At 44.0% G+C, this 20,482-nt stretch overlaps 1 protein-coding gene across 1 annotated transcript in view; it reads right to left on the minus strand.

Moving 5' to 3' along the window:
• Positions 1-20,482, minus strand: part of BANK1 (B cell scaffold protein with ankyrin repeats 1) — a 180,649-nt gene that overhangs the window by 112,907 nt on the left and 47,260 nt on the right. Inside the window, exons 3-6 of the mRNA XM_083571262.1 lie at positions 19,996-20,123; positions 19,431-19,569; positions 16,545-16,687; positions 6,401-6,524 (exon numbers count right to left, since the gene is read on the minus strand). Of these exons, the coding sequence (XP_083427388.1) occupies positions 6,401-6,524; positions 16,545-16,687; positions 19,431-19,569; positions 19,996-20,123 (534 nt within the window). The remainder of the gene's footprint in view (positions 1-6,400; positions 6,525-16,544; positions 16,688-19,430; positions 19,570-19,995; positions 20,124-20,482) is intronic.

The following is a 20,482-nucleotide window of genomic DNA, read 5'->3' on the forward strand; positions in this document are numbered from 1 at the left end:
TATCCCCCTGTCCCAGGGTGAGAACTTCACACCACTCATTCCCTCCGCCACCGCCCTGGTGCTCCTGGGGGCCAGAGAGCGGAGGCGACGAGCTCACTCTGCCTACCCACGAGAAGCAGCAGCGGTGGTGGCGGTGGCAGCCCCAGGGAAGGTAGGCTGGGGGTGGGGGTGGGGAGGAGGACTACTTGCCCCCCTCACCTCTTCTTCCAGCTCCCCGCCCCCCGGTGCCGCTTCTTCGGCCCGCCACAAGGTCTGAGGGACAGTGGACCGGCCTGCTGCTAAAATTTTTTGCCGATCCCTGCGTGTGGTTCAATCAGAACTTTCTAAATTGCCCTCTGTTTCCAGATTAACTATCCTCTCTAGCTACCATCTCCGGGCGTTCATCCTTGAAATGCAAGTCAAAAGCACATAGACTCTACAGTGGTACCTCAGGTTACAGACGCTTCAAGTTTACAGACGCTTCAGGTTACAGACTTCGCTAACCTAGAAATAGTACCTCGGGTTAAGAAGTTTGCTTCAGGATGAGAACAGAAATCGTGCGGTGGCAGTGGGAGGCCCCATTAGCTAAAGTGGTGCTTCAGGTTAAGAACAGTTTCAGGTTAAGAACAGACCTCCAGAACGAATTAAGTTCTTAACCCGAGGTACCACTGTATATTGTAAAAGGACAGGGATGGTGGTGCATGCTCAGGTAGAGGATATCTTAAAAGCTAATATGGCTGATAAACAATGTGGATTCCTTCATTTTTAAAATGGAGGAAAGCAGTTCCACAATGTAAGCAGGCTATGGCTATTTGTTCTCCATGAGTTTTAAGTGCACATTTCCCCTTTGTTGCCTAGTTAAACACAACATTTCTAGAGGGGATACACTGTAATAATTGGGCATATAATAGCTTCGTTCCATGGCACAGAATTACAACTGCAGCTAAAATGTGTGAAGAATATCAGTTTGCTAAGCATCCAGATTATTTAGGGCTGTAATAGTCGCTGAGCATTTGGGGATGAGGTTGTTAAGCACGGCTGCAAAATAGCAGGTCAAGAGCTCAAAGTATCCCTTTTATTTTGTGCCTGGGATGCTTGTGAAGAAGGTAAACTGAAATCAATTGATTGTTACATAGCACTTAATTGTTAACACCTGGAGCAGTGTCAATGGGGAGGGGGGAAGACAGAGTTCTTGCTCAGCATCATTAGGAAGACACATTTTTAAAGACAAGGGATAATTGCACAAAACAATCCACAATAGCATGGGTAGATTTCAGGGTGAAGGCAGTGAGGAATGATAACCTGTGTTTTGTTCATAAAACATCTAAGTTACCTTCCCTACCCTAATCGAATGCCCGACATGACACGCAATGCAATAAAAGAGCCACACCCAAATGTTCAATTTAGGAACATAGGTAAAAGGTAAAGGGACCCCTGACCATTAGGTCCAGTTGTGACCGACTCTGGGGTTGTGGCGCTCATCTTGCTTTATTGGCAGAGGGAGCCGGCGTACAGCTTCCGGGTCATGTGGCCAGCATGACTAAGCCGCTTCTGGTGAACCAGAGCAGCGCACAGAAACGCCGTTTACCTTCCCGCCAGAGTGGTACCTATTTATCTACTTGCACTTTGACGTGCTTTCGAACTGCTAGGTTGGCAGGAGCAGGGACCGAGCAACGGGAGCTCACCCAGTCGCGGGGATTCGAACCGCTGACCTTCTGATCGGCAAGTCCTAGGCTCTGTGGTTTAACCCACAGTGCCACCCACTGCCTTAAATTGAGTGAGGCCTTTGGTCCATCAAGTTCAGTATGGCCTACACTGACTGGCAGCAGCTCTCCAGGGTTTCAAGCATGAGTCTCTCTCAGACCTACCTCAAGACATCATGGATTAAAACTGAGGCCTCAAGCATGCACCCCTAGGGATGGAAGTGTTCTGTCAATTTTGGTTCTCCCACTTTCTCATTTTTCAGTTTCCCACATTTCTGTAGCAATTAGCTATTTTATTTTATTTATTTTTTAAAAAAGCTCCTCATAAAATTTCAACAGCATGCTAGTGTGAATTTTTCCTATTAAACATATTTTCGTATGCAACTTTGACTAATGTACAGATTTCCCCCTGCAAGCAGTTTTCCGTAATGTGATGCATTTTTGTTTGCTGTTTTCACTGAAACATTCATTTAAATGCACATCCCCCCCCCATAGGTGTGCATTTTGTAAATGTCATTTCACTGGAGAACTGCGTTGTAAAATTTTGAAATGTGTGAATTTCTAAGGATGCCTGTGTTTCAGTTGTTTACCCTTGGGATAGGGACTTGTCTTCCCATTCTTTGTTAAGTGTCGTAGTCACACAGGTACTATATAAACAACAAGAACCTCCAGTTAAATGGATCTCAGAGAGCTGATGTTGAAAAACACTGCCAACGAAAAGTAGGCTAGATCAGGCTTCCTCAACCTCGGCCCTCCAGATGTTTTGAGACTACAGTTCCCATCATCCCTGACCACTGGTCCTGCTAGCTAGGGACCATGAGAGTTGTAGGCCAAAAACATCTGGCGGTCCGAGGTTGAGGAAGCCTGATCTAGATGGACCAATGATCTGGCTCAATAGAAGACAGTGTCATATGTAAGCCTTTTATCAGAATATTACAGTCCTCTTTTGCACTTGTATCCTACTACAGTGGTACCTCAGGTTAAGTACTTAATTCGTTCCGGAGGTCCGTTCTTCACCTGAAACTGTTCTTAACCTGAAGCAGCACTTTAGCTAATGGGGCCTCCTCCTGCTGCCACTGCGCCGCCAGAGCACGATTTCTGTTCTCATCCTGAAGCAAAGTTCTTAACCTGAAGCACTATTTCTGGGTTAGCGGAGTCTGTAACCTGAAGTGCATGTAACCTGAAGCGTATGTAACCTGAAGTGTATGTAGCCTGAGGTACCACTGTATTTAAAACTTAATTTGAAGGAGCATAAATACATTTTTAGAGTGCAGTAGATTAAGCAACCTTCACTATAGAAGGCATTTGACCTCCAGATGTTGTTGGACTCCAGCTCCCACAAATCCCAACTAACATGGCCAATGGTCAGGGATGATGGGAACTGTAGTCCCACAAAATCTGGAGGACCACAGGTTTAGATGATATTAGGATGAACCAAGTTGGAGATTTACAGCACATTCCCATGCATGTCTACTCAGTCCAACTGAGTTCATCCAGGCTTACTTCCAGATAGGTGCATATGGGATTGCAACTGATATTCTTTTATTATCCGCATTTCCCTAAAAAAACAATAAAAAACACCTGCCCTTAACTCCCCCGCTCTAAGTGTTTCAAACAAAAAAACAGCATTTCATGTAGGAAACGCTAGGAAGCAATATAGTTTGAGCTATTATCTCTAACACGTTTCCTATGTAGAAGAATCTTGCATAATTATATGCAATTAGACCTAACTTTGACGTTTGCCTTCTAGAAAGAAACACCCACAACCCACATATCTCCCCTGTGACGTATGTCCTATGGCACAGAAAGTTTGCTGTGCATGCATTATTGCAGCAGTTGATCAGCAGTATCAACTCAGGAGTCAGGCAGTCTTTGCTAAGCACAGGGGAAGGGGAAACAGGGCCGGGCCAGACGACCAAACAGCATTGTCAAATGCTGTATTATTCATTATGTGTTCAGAGGAAGAGGGTCTATGAAGGCAGCAATGACTGCAAAACCTCCTGCTGTGCTCCATATTCCCTGGATCCGATAGCAGGGATGAGGAACATGTGGCTCTCAAGATATTGTAGGAGTACAAATCCCACCAGCACCAGCCAGCATGGCCTATGGTCAGGGATGCTGAGAGTTGTGGTTCAACAACCTCTGGAGGGTCACAGCTTCACCACCTCCCTCCGTGCTGATGGTCCTTGAGCCAGGAATTCACATGCTTCTTATGTATTATTCATGTTGTATTTGGTGGCGCTGTGGGTTAAACCACAGAGCCTAGGACTTGCCGATCAGAAGGTCGGCGGTTCGAATCCCTGCGATGGGATGAGCTCCCATGGCTCGGTCCCTGCTCCGGCCAACCTAGCAGTTCGAAAGGACATCAAAGTGCAAGTAGATAAATAGGTACCACTCCGGCGGGAAGGTAAACGGTGTTTCCGTGAGCTGCTCTGGTTTGCCAGAAGCGGCTTAGTCACGCTGGCCACATGACCCGGAAGCTGTATGCCGGTTCCCCCGGCCAGTAAAGCGAGATGAGCGCCGCAACCCCAGAGTCGGTCACGACTGGACCTAATGGTCAGGGACCCCTTTACCTTTACCTAATCCAAAGAATTCAATCTGTTTTATTTACATGCAACTAATCCAGGCACGCCTCCCTCCAGTGAAACAAATGAGGAAGCTACTCCAAGCAGAGGAAATGAGCTTTCTTTTTGTATCAGATTGCTTGATCAGTGCACTGATATAATCCTATAATCAAGGGAACTAGGCAGGACCTGGGGCTCCAGATGCAGTTCAGTCCTTTTCTATCCATTGTTTTAACTTAGGTGCAAGTCATTGCTTAACCCTCCCATTGAAAGTGCTTAAATCTTGTTGGGTGTTCCCTATGGCATCCTAACAGAAGGCTTCATTAGGTCACTGCAACAAGTCTTCCTCAGGCATTCAAAACGAACATGTGAGGAGGGCGGGAGGGGGGTTGTGCATGCGAACCCCACCCCAGGGTCTCCATCCCCACATTATAAGGTCCCTGATTGTTAGTGGATCTCCTGGACAGGGCTATTGTTGTATCCAAATGCGCGAAGTTTTTTTTTCCTAGACTTATCTCTCGGCTTTCAAAAGCCTCTCCCTTACAAACCCAGTGAGTGGCAAACCCACATTTATTTCAGAGATGTCCTTTATTTTCTTCATCAATTCAAGAGCCAACACATGTGTTTTACTTATTAAGCAAAATGCACATTTTCTTGTTGTTATCTCTTACTGAATGGACAGTGCTTATTTCCCCTCCTTGTTCAGAACCCATTGTAATTACCAATAATTACTACTGTTGACCTTGTAAACCTACATCTTGAGTATCAGCAGAGAGAATCTGAATGCATGTGCAGCAATTATCTCCATAAAAACACAGTTCACCACAGCATGAGGCACTTGCATGACGCTGCAATCCTTTCAAATCCATATGCTCTGTGTTAAGGAGCCAGAAAGGAACATCTGGAGGCGGGGTTTCAGAGAATCCAGCACTCCCCACTACCTTTACTCTACCCCATTCCTCTGCACCTCCCTTTTAAAGAAAAGAGATACTGGGACTGGAGAAGTCTTACTTCTTGAGTCTGTTCTTAATTGCAACACAGCTAAAATGCATTTGCGCTCCTGAGTCCTCCTCAAAAAAATTCTCTGCTGCTGATTCTGAGGTTGAATTTGGAACACTGAACATTCAGAGTTGGTTCTTGATGTACATTGCATTTATTTAGTCACAGTAGAAATTGTTATGACAGATGGGATGTATTTGGAGGAAGAACATATGAGCAAAGAAAGCTGCCTTCTTCTGAGTAAGTGCATTGGCCCACCTAGTTCAGTCGTCAGTGACTAGCAGTGACTCTTCAGGGTTTCAGACAGGGACGTTCCCAATCCAGCTACGATCCCTATCTCTTCTAAAACACAGTGGCTCCAGACACTATTTATCGTGAAATTGAACCACACAATTACCTTTGGGACAGTTTAAAACATGGAGCACAATGGGCGCTCAAGAAGTTGGTCGGGTGTTTGCTAGGAGCACAGAATGCAAGGGTGAGGGACCCATGACCCTCCAGATCCTGCTAGATTCCAATTCCCATCATCCCTGACCACTGGCTGGGGCTGATGGGACTTGTAGCTTAACAGCATCTGGAGGACCGTAGTTTCCTCATCCCTGACACAGCGTTGGGCTTAAATGAGACACAATTGTCACTCTCATTGTGACATCCAGTCACCTGTCACTTTCCAAAGACACAGGCATGCTTAGAACATGCTTCCCCCTGATAGAATTTCTTAGCTCATTATACATATTGATTTAGTATTGATTATGAATCCCCTGCCCATGAGAAACCACCATACATTCAACTTTTAGCTCAACCTGCAACAAAATGCCACATTGAGGAGCTCTCTTGTTCAGCCATCCAACCAGCGCTGTCCTTTTCCAGGATTCACCAGTGCATTCTACCCCTGTGCTTTTCTGTTTCCCCTCAAGAGAGCACTCCATGTCCTTTGACAACTGGGCATGTTCAGTCTTCATTGGCTTGTTTTTTATCTCTCTCTCTCTCCCCCCCCCCTCCTGTAGTCCTGCTAAGACTTTCTCCTTCTGCATGGATGCTTTGGGCTACATACAGATCAGGAAGTAAGTTCATTATTACTGTATCTGAATGGCCACCCTAAGAAAGGTCTTCTTTGGCAACCGAAGAGAGTAAGGAACTATATACAATACGTACCAGTCTGTTGATGACGATCCATGACTTCATTTGGAAAGGCACTGAAATTGTGAGAAATGATTGGACTTTTCAATAAGAATGTGAGAAGATTATCCACTTTCTCAGCAGAGGAAAACTTGGAAGCCTGTGTAGTGAGGAGGAGAGAAGAGAGCAGAGTAACATGAGGGAAGGTGCACATTCATTTTATCATCCAAAAGCAATATACTGAACAAAAACAAGTTCATTTGGGGCATTTTACATCACTGAGGCTGGAAACAGTCAAAGGTTTGAGGTGGTTTGAGAAGACGGATAATTTCCTAGATGGGTTTCAGGGATTACAATGGGCAGAAGATCTCACAGAAGATCACAGTTTCAAGAAAAATGTTTCTGCTTGTGAAGGACCTTCTGGTTACTAAAGCAGCAGCTGCAATCTTCTGTGGAAGAGGTCTTCTGATGCTGAGCCACCTACGCAAGTAGACTTCTCAGCTTTGAAGGCTGCTCAGTGTCTGAATGGGTTCCTACTTCTTTTGAATGGTTTTGCTCCTTTCAAGAACACTATGAAATCCTGCCAAGCTTGCTTCCAGAGATGACAGTGGGATAAGTGGCTGCACTCTTATTATTATTAATTAAATTTGTATACCACCCTTCATCCATAGATCTCGGGGCTGTTCACAGCAGAAAAATACAAGATAAAAAAACAAAATACATAATGAAAATGAAAACAGAACAATAATCCCACAAAAACATTTCAAAGTGTGTAGGATATCAATCATCCAAAGGCCTGGTTGAAGAGGAATGATTACATCTGGCCCCTAAAGGTGTACAATGAAGATGCTAGCTGAATCTCTCTGGCGAGAGCATTCCACAAACAGGGAACCTCTGCGGAAAAGACCCATTTTCATATTGCCACTCTCTGGACCTCGTATAGAGGATGCACACAACGAAAGGCCTCAGATTATGATATCCACATCCAGATAGGTTCATAGGGAGAAAGGTGATCCTTGAGGTATTGCAGCCCTGAGACTTTTAAACAACAACAACAACAACAACAACAACAATAATAATAGGACAAGGGTCGGCAGTTCGAATCCCCGTGACGGAGTGAGCTCCCGTTACTTGGTCCCTGCTCCTGCCCACCTAGCAGTTCGAAAGCATGTCAAAGTGCAAGTAGATCAATAGGTACTGCTCCGGCAGGAAGGTAAACGGCGTTTCCGTGCGCTGCTCTGGTTTGCCAGAAGCGGCTTATTCATGCTGGCCACATGACCCAGAAGCTGTACGCCGGCTCCCTCGGCCAATAAAGCAAGATGAGCACCGCAACCCCAGAGTCGGCCACGACTGGACCTAATGGTCAGGGGTCCCTTTACCTTTAATAATAATAATAATAAATTTTATTTATACCCTGCCCTCCCCAGTCAAGACCAGGCTCAGGGTGGCTAACACCAGGTATAAAACAATTGATTAAAATACAACTTAAAAACAAGATTAAAATACAACATTAAAATGCAGCCTCATTTCAGTAGAAACTCAAATAAAAAACTTTTTGGGGATGAAAACATCAGCGCTCTCCACTGCAACATCTCCATGATTATCACTTTCAGCTCTGTACACCTGGAAGCTGTCAATGGAGACCTGTCTCTGGATGCCTCTGCCTTGAATTGAGTGATCACAACTAAGGACTTAAGCTGTGGATTTAAGGCTGTGTGCAGATAAACTTTCGAACCAAAGCAATGTTTCAAGATGAAGCTGGAAAGCTAAGAGTTTTGGAATGACGCAGTTAAAAATGCCGTCGCCATTTTGGGAGGCATTGTTGGAGCTCTTGGGTCTGGGAGGAAAAAGAGAGAAATAGAGTTGTTTACATATCGTGGATCAACTTCTCGGTGGGACTTAAGAGCGACAAATGCCAAATTTATGATGGAAAGAGCGATGCTATCTATGAAGGAGATATATGGAAACCATCTGGACTTAGTGGAGGAACGGGAAATCCACACAGGATTATTATTTTGCTTATCGGCTTAAGGAGACTAACAGAAGCGATCGTAAAGGAAAAATAGAAATTATATGAACAAGATACGATGTGGAAACACCAAGATAAGACTGGATAGAATTATGAATTTTGTCTGGACTGATTGGGACTGATTTGGACATTAACGCAGTAATAAGAAGATGATCTGAATCCCCCTTTGGATCTTGAAGTATGGGTTCCCCCAACAAAATTTAAAAATTTGGCTTTGTAATTTGGAATTTATGTGATGTGATTTAATTTGATGTGATTGGCCAGTTAATAAAAATTATTAAAAAAAAGAAAAGAATTGAGTGATCACCAGGGAGAGGCTTTCTTGGTAGTGGCGCCACAATTTGTACAACTCCTTCCCGTTATCTGTTGGCACGGTATGGAGTTGGGTGGCATTTAGGTGCCCGGCAAAGTTGTATTTTCTAAGGGCATTTGAAACAGCTTTTAATAGTTTACTGGCTCCTGCGGTTTTATTACTGCCATTATGCTGTTGCTGTTTGGTGGTGTTTTATTGCTTGATTACGTATATTTTATTGTTTTAATCTGATGCCTTAAGAATCTAACCCAAAAGTCAGGGTAGAATTATTGCATTAAAGAAAGGAAATTACTCTAATTACACGAATTGGCTCTGAAAGGTCTGCATTGTTCTCTGTTTGCTGCCTTGAACTGTGCAAAAGCTGTGTCTCAGAGACCCTGGGCAATGTCATTTTCCAGGGTGCCTAAGATTTTATCTAGAATGGATGTCAAGTGCCAAGGAAACTAACTCTCCCAGCCTTTTTGGATCTGACAACTGCATCCTAGGTACAATGAGCCCTCAGGCATATGGTTCACAGTCCGACTTGGAGAAAATACTTGGGAAGGATTGATGCTTGACTTGTAAACTATGCTATTATAAATTGGGCATAAAAAGCTACCTTCTACCTTGTCAGGATATTTGGCAACATCGATGGCTAATACATTTTCTGCTTTAAACATTTTCTAAAATCCAAAGAAAGCTCATCTTCTGTCCCTTAATTCTGGGGTTTTAAATTATTAATGCAATAACGATTTTACGAGGTGAGTAAACTCTGGAAGTTCCATTTTGCTTTCAGTTTATGGCAATGTACTTTTTAACAGAATAATAGTGTCCTTAAAAATGTGCGGTTGAAAGGAATTTACTACTGCCCTTAACCAAGTGCTAATAATGTAATGCATCATTTTTTATTAATCCTTTTGTTATGAACGTAATGCCTTAGGCGGCAGACATGGCAGATTTGTCACAGGAAAATGAGACTGTCTGAATTACAAACACAGCTATTATTTTTGTTCTTGCTTTGCAATTACGATATAGACATGTCAAGTGTACGCAGACTGGCCACTGTGGGACAAATGATATTTCAGGTACTTTCCTCTCTTACAATAGATTTTCTTTTCCCATTACATGACATTGGCAGAGGCAGCCTGTGCACTACAGAAGCTTTATTCTCTATTATATGGTATGGTTGCACTCCTGAAGCGTAGAATAAGCTATCTGGATGGCAAATCATTTGCTGGATCAAACAGCTGCATGTGATTTGAATTATTGCTTTATAAAACAATTTGCACCTCTTAATATATTTTTTAAAAAACCCAAGCAGTTTGCATTAAAACAATACAAATGTGACAATATTCAATACAATTTGCTAAAATTAGATAAAAACAAACACAACTGTTTCAAATAAAATTTATGAGTATAGCACACAAAAGCAGACATGCAGTAAGTTGACTGCATATGACCATTCATTATTTTGCAAGAAGAGGATGGGACGGTGAGGTTGTTGACTAGATTTGATGTTGTGTTTCAATGATCCCTCCCTGCCCAATCAGGGGTGCTTTGCTTATGATCTGGGTCATTCACACAGAGACAATGGCTTGAAACCTTAGTTTCCTATCCCAATTAAACAAGGCTTATAGTAAATCTGCCTGGAAACAGATAGCAACTTGATGATTTACAACAGTACTGTAAACGGGGGTGGGGTGGGGGGATATAATGATATCAATTCTGTAACATTATCAAGCCACTGTCAAGAGAAACAAAACCAAGGTTATTTTCACAAATTGCCATACCAGGCCAAGATCACACAAATTTGTGTGTTCAGAACCAGAGACCTCCCCCCTAAATAAAGTCACACTTGACTCAAATTTTCGTTTTGGTTTTTGGCAGAATTTAGGCCACAATTTTATTGATTACAGAAGGTGAGTGGTTGCATAGGCTCTGGTTCGACTAGCTCCCTGCACCCTTGCAGGCAGCGCTGACGCAGGGTACCAGCATAGGTCAACCAAGGGTGAACACCTGGGTAGGCGAAAAGCCGGGAACAATGTTCACCTCCCAGATGCCCCCCTGGACTCAGGCATGGGCACAACCCCCTCTCAGGGGTTGACCAAACCAGTTGAGTCCCTGGATTCCTTTAACGGAATACCCTTCACATAGGGATGGCGAGACCGCTCCCCCATCCCTATCACCTGAACCAGTGCCTATCCGCAACCTTACAAGTTGTGACAATTTGCTACACAGCAGGCGAAACCCAAATGGCAACCGCCAACCAGCCAAGTGGGAAAATTCCTGCCGTGCCCATGTCCCAACGACAGACAACACACGATGGCATAGCAAGGTCAATCGCAAAATGCCCTAAAAGTAGGGTGAGGTGGGCACGTGTTCCGAATGCACGAGCCGAAAGAGAAGCTCTGGGTCACATGCATGGGTATATATAGGTCCCTTGATCCGTTTAGACTGTGCCCCATTGGCCAGATTGAACCCAACATTAAGGGACCTACCAATCGGGTGTTGTGGCTAACCAATCTTACCCACCCACAACACAGGTGGTCATTCTCCAGGTCTCACCGCAACATGTGCCCTCTTTTAGGGAGGACATGATTTAACAAACTGCAAACTGCAACGGACCGAGTGATCAAAAGATGAACAGATACTGAACAGCAAACTACATTCCTATGCACAGCACATTACAGTAGTCTTATTGTGTAGCTGTCCACATATGGACCACTGTGGGAAGGTTACTCCTATGCAAGAATGGTCTTAGTTGGCGCAGCAACTTACCGTATTTTTCCCTCTATTACACGCAGATTTTTTCTCCTAAAAAGTAAGGGGAAATGTCTGTGCGTGTTATAGAGCGAATGTGTGGTCCCTGGAGCTGACAAGCGCGAGTGAAGGCAAAAATCAGGCAAATATCAAAACGTCCGGAGAAGGGAGGAAAGAGGAAGCTGCTGCTTTCCTGCATTCTGCCTCAGGGTCTTACTGCCCACCCGCTTCTGTTTCCTTACTGTGTTTGCTCAGACGGAACAAAGAGCAGAGAAAACCCCTCCCCTCCAGGCAAGCAGAGTGGAAAACAGATTCCTCTCCGTGCGTCTGGGACTCGAAGGCAACATGCAGGTTGGGGGGGGGGGAGAGAGAGAGCTGGTTGGCTTGTGGGGGGGGGGACTTTTGCCTTCCTTTCCTCCCTCCGGTAAAACCCCTCTCCTGCATTCTTAGCCAGCTGCTTCTCTGCACACCCCTCTCCTTGTCGCTTCTATGTTTTTCCTTCCCTCCCTACTTAAAACGTGGTTCCAATCACGGATCCACATGGATCCTCAGGATCTTTGCATTGAGTCACCCCAAATTCACCATCAGATCACATAGCAATGATCTGATGCAAAAACAGGGCTGCAATGCTGCAAAAACATGGTTACAAAGCACGGATCCACATGGATCCTCAGGATCTTTGCATTGGGTCACCCCAAATTCACCATCAGATCACATAGCATGTCCATGGCTACAGCCTGCACCAAAAAAATCATGCACCCACTGTTTCCTGGGGCTGCAATGGTGCAAAAACGTGGTTACAAAGCATGGATCCACATGGATCCTCAGGATCTTTGCATTGGGTCACCCCAAATTCACCATCAGATCACATAGCATGTCCATGGCTACAGCCTGCACCAAAAAAATCACGCACCCACTGTTTCCTGGGGCTGCAATGGTGCAAAAACATGGTTACAAAGCACGGATCCACATGGATCCTCAGGATCTTTGCATTGGGTCACCCCAAATTCACCATCAGATCACATAGCATGTCCATGGCTACAGCCTGCACCAAAAAAATCATGCACCCACTGTTTCCTGGGGCTGCAATGGTGCAAAAACGTGGTTACAAAGCATGGATCCACATGGATCCTCAGGATCTTTGCATTGGGTCACCCCAAATTCACCATCAGATCACATAGCATGTCCATGGCTACAGCCTGCACCAAAAAAATCACGCACCCACTGTTGCCTGGGGCTGCAATGGTGCAAAAACGTGGTTACAAAGCATGGATCCACATGGATCCTCAGGATCTTTGCATTGGGCTACCCCAAACTCACCGTCAAATCACATGTCTGTGGCTGCAGCATGAAGCACAAAAATGATACATCCACTGTTTCATTCAGATTTTTTTTTTCTTGTTTTCCTCCTCTAAAAACTATGTGCGTGTTATGGTCAGGTGCGTGTTATCGAGCGAAAAATACGGTAAGTTGGTAATAGGTTACCTGGGCCTCTAGTAATGACAATGGATCTAGGAGCACCCCCATACTATGACCTGCTCCTTCAGTGCAATCCTGTCAGGACCTGGTACACATCATATATATGCATTGCAAGTGAATGTTTTTCACTGAAAACGTATATTAATTAGTTGGACTTGGCCAATCTATCAATCGTAGATTTCAGATGTGAATTCTGTGACACTGGAACTGCCTGCTAAGGATGAACTTTCAGCTGAGACCATTTTAGTATAAGGCAGATTTCCCCAGTCTGGTTCCCCCCAGATATTTTAGAGTGTGATTCCCATCAATTCCACCCAGCACAGCTGACTCAAAAATGATGGCAATTGTAGTTCAAAACATCTGGAGGGCACCAGGATGGATAAGGCTGGTATGAACATTTCCTTATGCACTGACTAAGAATGACATAAAGATTTTCAAGAAAACTAACAAGCACATCAAATCCACGCACCCAGATTCTCCTCAACTAGACAAGCAGAGCATTTTAAAAAAAGAATGACACTGTTATCCATCTTTCCATATCAGAGTCCTTGAAGTGTACATGTATTTGGAAAATCATGTCACAATATTATATGTCTAATGACGTTAAACATATTTATTTTAGAAGGTCAGAAACAGTAGACAATTTAGTGAGCCAGCAAAAAAAGGGAACGTTTTAAGATGCCAAATGTATCTGATCCACAGCAAAAAATAAATAAAACAAAGCATGTTCCAAAGTTGGTCAGAGCATAATGGGAAGATGGTGAAAAGTGATGAATTAGCTGTGCACGAGGTAAATGCTGGTGGAAGAAAGAAGTGCTGCCTGCTTGGCATTCATAAGCCATGCGGGCACTGAAGTATGACTCTGCTGATCCCTGCTAGTTCAGATGGCAGATTTGGGACTAGCAGGATCAGTGTGGGCCAGCATAGTCCTAAGTTTGAACTGCAGGTAAAGCCTCCTGTGCCATTCAGTAAGCTCATACTGGCAGTATTTCTCTGCCTGCAAAATACAATGCTGCCTGCACAAGACACAGGTTGGCTTTTCTCCAGTAGGACTATGGGCAAAAAGACGACAGAGTCAGCATTATGAAAGCAGCCGAGCAACCCTGATGCTCTCCAGAAGTCTGATGTTAGACTGTTATTTTATTTTAAGGAATCATGCTCCACTCCTCTTTAGCATGATCTTTCATGACATGAAAAACTACTACACAGTGATTCAATAATGATGTCAACCTCATTTTACATTCTCCAAAGGGCAGTCAGCAAATTTTGCACACAGTGCCACTTGAAGCACTGATAATGCCAGCCTTGGTATGGGAAAGAAAGTGAGCATCCAGTTGCTTATCAGTAGGGGGAGAGGTGAGGCATCAGGGAAGTCAGGGCAGTGCAAATGCATCAGCAGGAGCACCACATTGGCTCTGCCAGTGTGTTTGCACTGCACTGACTGCACTGCCTTCTTAAGCCACCCCCTTTCCCTCCCAGTAAGCAACAGTGACCCATCTGCTGCGAAGCTAGCATAGCGGCTCCACCCCATTCAGAGAGCTACTTGTCATCCACTGATCACAGGGATATCAAAGAGCTTTGGGACTCTTTATTTCTAAGCTTCAATAATTGGCCCTTTTCAACAGCTTGGGTGGTACCTGTGCCTTAGCTTCGGGACTCTGGATTATCAGGCGCAACAACAACAACAACAAAGATCACCACATAGATGGGCACATTGGGTATAGCAGAGGCTGCCAACATCTTGCCCTCCAGAAGCTGTTAAATGCATTATTTATATCCAACCTTTTGGTCCAGAGCTCCCTAAAGCAGTGAACATATTAATACAAAATAAATAGACAATAAAAGTACAATAAAGATAACCAATCAGTCAAAACATTATTTATTTATTAAATCTGTATACCGCCTTCATCTGTAGATCACAGAGTGGTTCGCAACATAAAATTATAATATAAAAAACCACACACACACAAACACAGAATAAAAATAAGAACAAAAACAAACTGTAATGGCTTTAGGGGTTGCTTGTGCGTAAGTTACCACCGCTCTGGGGTAGGTTGCCTGGTTAAACCATTTCTGTCTGGACAGCCATCCACTCCGTGGCTGTTCAGTCGCTAGTAGAATCTGTCAGTGGGCGTTTCTTGAACCTCTTCCAGCAAAGAAGTTCTTTGACGCCAAGTCGCCTCCTACTTTCCCTGCGCGGAAGTCTTCTGTGCAGGGTGGGTGTGGGCAGCGGAGGACCTGTGCTCTCCTCGCTGGTCTCCTGCGAAGAGTCCTGGAGCCTCCTCTCTTCTTCCCCCATCGGCCCCCCTCTATCCCTGGTGTTGTGCTGATTTTCTTCCCCAGCCAGAGACCTGCCTCTCTCCCTGCTTGGCCCCTCTCCAGCATCGCTGTGGAGCCTCGCCTCCTCCTCTAGTTCCGATGGCAGTTCCCTGACACAAACCAATAAACCAATAGGAATCCCCAAGAAGCTGGCAAGGCAGACAAGGTCAAGTAACACATTTTTTTTAATTACGTAAAATAGCAAAGTCACAAAATGCCAATCAATCACACTTAATATATGTTAAGAAAACCAATTAAAGTTGTGGCAAGCAACAGAAAAAAGCTCCAATCAAGCCATCCCTATCTCTCAACTAGCTGATGCTTTGTAAACAATGTACTCAGGTGTACTCCCTCCTCTCCTGTTTCTCACTTGGAGAGACAGGTTCAACCAATAAGCTGTCCCCCCAGGGACAGAACCCAGTTTACTTTCCCGTTGCAACCAACTGACAAAATACCCATTAACCACACAATATAGTGACCATAGCATGAAGAAAAGTATGGAGAATCATACAAATCTGGCACACAACACTCACTTTCCTCCCATCTCTCACCCAGGACTCCAACTTCTACCTACCCCATCCAGCATGGTTAATGGTCAGGGAGGAGTCAAAGTCCAACAACCTCTGGCAGGGATCCCATTGACCACCGCTGCCCTATAGAAAGCCATTGAGGTCTAGCTGAAAACTTCTAGACTTGGAATAGGAAGTCAAATCCTTGCTCAGTCTAGAAAATCACTAGGTGACCTCAAGACAGTCATTCCCCCTCAATCTAATCTGTCAAACAGAATTGTTGCAAGAAATACAGTGGCGGCGGCAGCAAGTTGTGTGTGAAGAGAACCCAACAATTGTTGTGTTGAGCTAATGGAGAGGGAAGGAAGGATAGCAATTTAATAAATAAAACAAACAAGAAGTGTGGGTTCTACGTACACACTTTCAGAAGGATAAGCCTTATTCTTGCTGTTATGTCAAGGTTGTGATTGATTTCAGTTATTAAAGTGATTGCTTATTATAAATAAGCACTGTTGAGTCAGGAGGAACAAATGTTTCAAATCTGGGAAGCATCCTGCATGTTTATAGCATTGGACAGACAGCAACAAACAGCAGCTAAGCAACAACAATTTATTTTTTGTTGGCGATGTTATGCCTAGGCCTGTTATCAACTGGTTCTTATTGATCCATTCTCATTATTCTTATTAGATCAACGTATGGCATTTACAACACAATGTACATTCTCTTATCTCATATTGGCACATCTCCTCCCACCTCCCTTTTATTAACTTTTAACACTGCAATCATCCTTACCTGACAAGCAAAGACTATTGGATCAGCCACTTTTTGAAGAATGCTTTCAATCTCCTCAACGGCTGTGTAGTATTCAATCTGTGTCGAAGCTTTAATGACTCCCTCACAGTAGACATTTACGTTTACAAAGCCAGCAGGAAAATCTTATAAAAGAGAAATAAAAAGCACAGAGGATAATAAGAGGACAGAGAAAAAGAGAAGGATCATCCCCACCAACACTTTTCCACCCATCAAGTACAATGAATACAATTCACTGGCAGGAGACATTTGGGTCATCCAAATTATCATACCCTCTGGCTTCACCTATTTAACTGTTACATGTATCAACGTGGTCAGTGCATTGTCCCACAAGCAAGATATAGGCCATGTTCGCACCATACATTTAAAGCACTATGACACTACGTTTGTACTCCTCCAATCATTCTGTCTGCCCAAGCATTCCAACTTGCCAGATGGAAAGATCCCTCTTTGCACTGTTTTGGAGAGTCTCCTGACCACCCCCCAGAGCCAATGGGGGTGGGGCTTGGGGGAAGGAAATGGGGGGGGAGCCCTGTTGCACAAGCAGAAGTCCTTGCGCTGGGCTTCTGCTGATGGGGTTTGTTAGGTGAACGCTGCCCTCTGTTTACAGGGAGAGGTTGCCAGACCTGTTGAGCCTCAACAGCATCCCACAGGTAATGCGAGCAGCACAGAAACAGAGGAAGTTTGGGAACCACTGCGGTGTTATTTTTTTCTGCCTTTACACTTGGTACATAAAATGAATCATAGTGACTCAAAGTGTAAAGGAAGTTTTTAATGTTTCATTATGTTTTTGTATATGCTGGAAGTCGCCCAGAGTGGCTAGGACAACCCAGTCAGATGGGTGGGGTACAAATATTACTACTACTACTGCTACTACTACTTCCCCCAATGGATTCCGAGTGCTGCAGCTTGTCAATGGTGCTAAGAGTCCCCCATTCCCCATACTGAGTTTCCTGTGAAGAGGGATTGGAAATTGTAGGTCTGAAAGGGGACTACAGTGGTACCTCAGGTTACATACGCTTCAGGTTACAGACTCCGCTAACCCAGAAAATAGTACCTCGGGTTAAGAACTTTGCTTCAGGATGAGAACAGAAATCGTGCGGCGGCGCGGCGGCAGCAGGAGACCCCATTAGCTAAAGTGGTGATTCAGGTTGAAAACAGTTTCAGGTTAAGAATGGACCTCCGGAACAAATTAAGTACTTAACCTGAGGTACCACTGTAGGGGCCTCTGAACAATTTTCAGTAGCCTTAATAAACTCCAGGTCCCAGAATTCCAAGGGGAAAGCCATGGTACTTTAAAGTGGTATCATGCTGCTTTAAATGTATGGTGCAAATGTGGCCATAGTAAGGCAGCCTTCGCAAACTCCAGATGTTTTGGACTATAGCCCTCCAGCTACTCAACTTATGCTTGCCAGGGCTGATGGAAGTTGTAGTTCAAAACGTCTGGAAGACACTGGGTTGATGAAGGATTATAACTAGTTCTTTTCTATGCAAATTAGAGCCCACTTTTGTGGATGGCATAAATTGGGGGTCGCACACAAGGAATAACATGTCTTAGAGACAGAATGGCAACAGGTAAAGAAATATCATTTCCAGACCAGAAAAGCCTTGATCTGTTGACTTCTGCCTGGCACATAAGCTGTTCAAGGTACAAGAAGCTTTAAAACATGCAAGGAACTCAAGGCTCATGAGCTGCAAAGCAGTTGCACAGAAACTGGGATGGAGGGGATCATGAAGATAAATGTGTTCTTTCATATCTCAAATCCAAGGACAGCCCAAAGCATTTTGCTGCCTGGGGTGAAGGAAAAATATGATGCCACACATCCTTCCCTGTACAGAAACTGACCAGTTTAGTTTCTTCAACACTGGTGACAGGGCAATGTTCTCCTCTGCACTTGAGGGCAGCAGACTGTTTTAGGGGACATGCTGTCTGGGGTGGCTGCCTCATGGTGTCTAACAATAGGGCTAGCCCCGCTGAAGTTCAAGCACTGGTAGCATTTTGAATTTCTCTTTTGAGGGGGAGGGTTATCATTGTTTGGGAAGAGAAGTACAAATGGTGCAAAAGAAGAAAAATGGTTGAAGATTTCAGTGTGAATAATTGTCAGGCAAAAGACCAGAAAGCGGTGGGGAGATACCCAAGCAACTTTCTGTAAAGCAAGAGAACATATTGCTAAGATTCATATAGTAATAAGAGAATATGTGCATCCACATTTTATAGAGGGAATAGATTGAGAATAGCAGTCTGTGACTAATCAATGACATTTTAAAAGACTGCCACCTGCCATTTTATCACACATAAACAACCCAATAAATCCAGTTTCTCATAAGCCCTGTGTTTTTATGTCTGTGCATTAATAAAATAGCACCCTGCATTCAAAACTCATGGATCAGGATCACCACAAAGCGGTGCTTTGAAATTGGTAGAAATTTGTGTTTTATTCTTTTAATTTGCTTTATGATGTGAAACAGCTATACACCTTTGCAAGGTAGTATTCAAACACAAAAATGGATAAATATATGCTGTGTTCTGATTGGAAGTAAAACTCTGTGTCAAAAGGACGGTGAAGAGAGAAGGACTGGAAGGTGGTGCTCACCTAATCTCAGGTTGGTTGTGTCCCTGCTGAGGTAAATAGTAATCAACTCTGCCAGTGAATTTGCACTACACCAACCTTACCACTGCCTCCCCACCCCCTCCACCTCCCAATAAACAGCAGTAACCAGAGGTGACATGAGCACTACCTCCTTAGTACATCGTCTAACACTACTCACTCACTTGCCTCTTGAGTCAGAATTTTACCTCCAGTAAGCTACTGGAAAGGAGACAAGAACTATTGTTTGATATGAAATATCCCAGCCCCCATTTCTTACCTAAAGCTTTCATATACCTGACCTTCTGACTCCAAAAGTGTGGCTCAGTCCTGATCCATTTGTTCTCTGTCACAAATTCAATCACCACTGAGTCATCAGGAACTTCGTCTCTCAAAAGAACGAAAATTTCTCCAGGATTCTACAAAGTAACAGTTACATCCAATTAGCTTTTCACATCAGGAAATGAAAACCAAACCAATGGGAAATGACAAATTCTCATTGTGGGTTTTCATGTACGTCGCTTGAAACATTACCAGGAGGCATGTTTTGTCTGGATACATAAGGATATAAAAATGTTGACAGCCTACTTCACCACAGGATGAAGATGGGACTGCCAATGGGTACTGGTGGAAGCAATGGAGGCTAGTCCATTATGGCAAATGGGGCATTGTCCTACCAATCTGCCCTCAGATAGCCCCCACTTGCTATCTTCTTCCATAGAACCATCATCCCCAGCCACCACTGCTATACGTTGAGCCACTCTTGGGATAGAAACATTTGAAGAGTGGTGCTTTTATCCCTCTTTTAAAAAATAAAAATAAAACAACAAATGGCTAGGTCTTACTTCACATGATATCCTTGTTGGCAACAGTAAGACTGCTGGGCTTTCTAATGTTTCAGAGGTCACCTCAGTTTCCACACGGTGGTTTTCTAGCTTTAAGCTCCTTTTTAAATCCAAAGACAAGGCCTCATCTGCCAAAGAAATTACACTAAGTTCAGAGGAGGGCAACAAAGATGGACAGCGGCAAGAAAACAAATCTTGCAAGGAACAGTTGAAGGAACTAGGTATTGTTTAGCTGGGAGAAGGGAAAGGGCAGTTTAAGGCTTAATAAATATATAACCTGCGTTATGAGGGGATTTCCCCCCCCCCCATAAAGTAGCAAATAAGATAACACAACCAATACAAATATAAGTTTTAAGGATTTAAACATTACTCACCTTAAAAGGCCACCACAAAGCAGCATAATAAGCACACCAGGAGTTTGTGCTCTTTCTGAGGTAGTTTGATTACCTTTGGTCCCCACCCTGCACTCAACTCTCACCTGTGGCTC

Source organism: Podarcis filfolensis (genome assembly GCF_964270895.1).
Source record: "Podarcis filfolensis genome assembly, chromosome: 9".
In the NCBI taxonomy this organism is placed as follows: Eukaryota; Metazoa; Chordata; class Lepidosauria; order Squamata; family Lacertidae; genus Podarcis; species Podarcis filfolensis.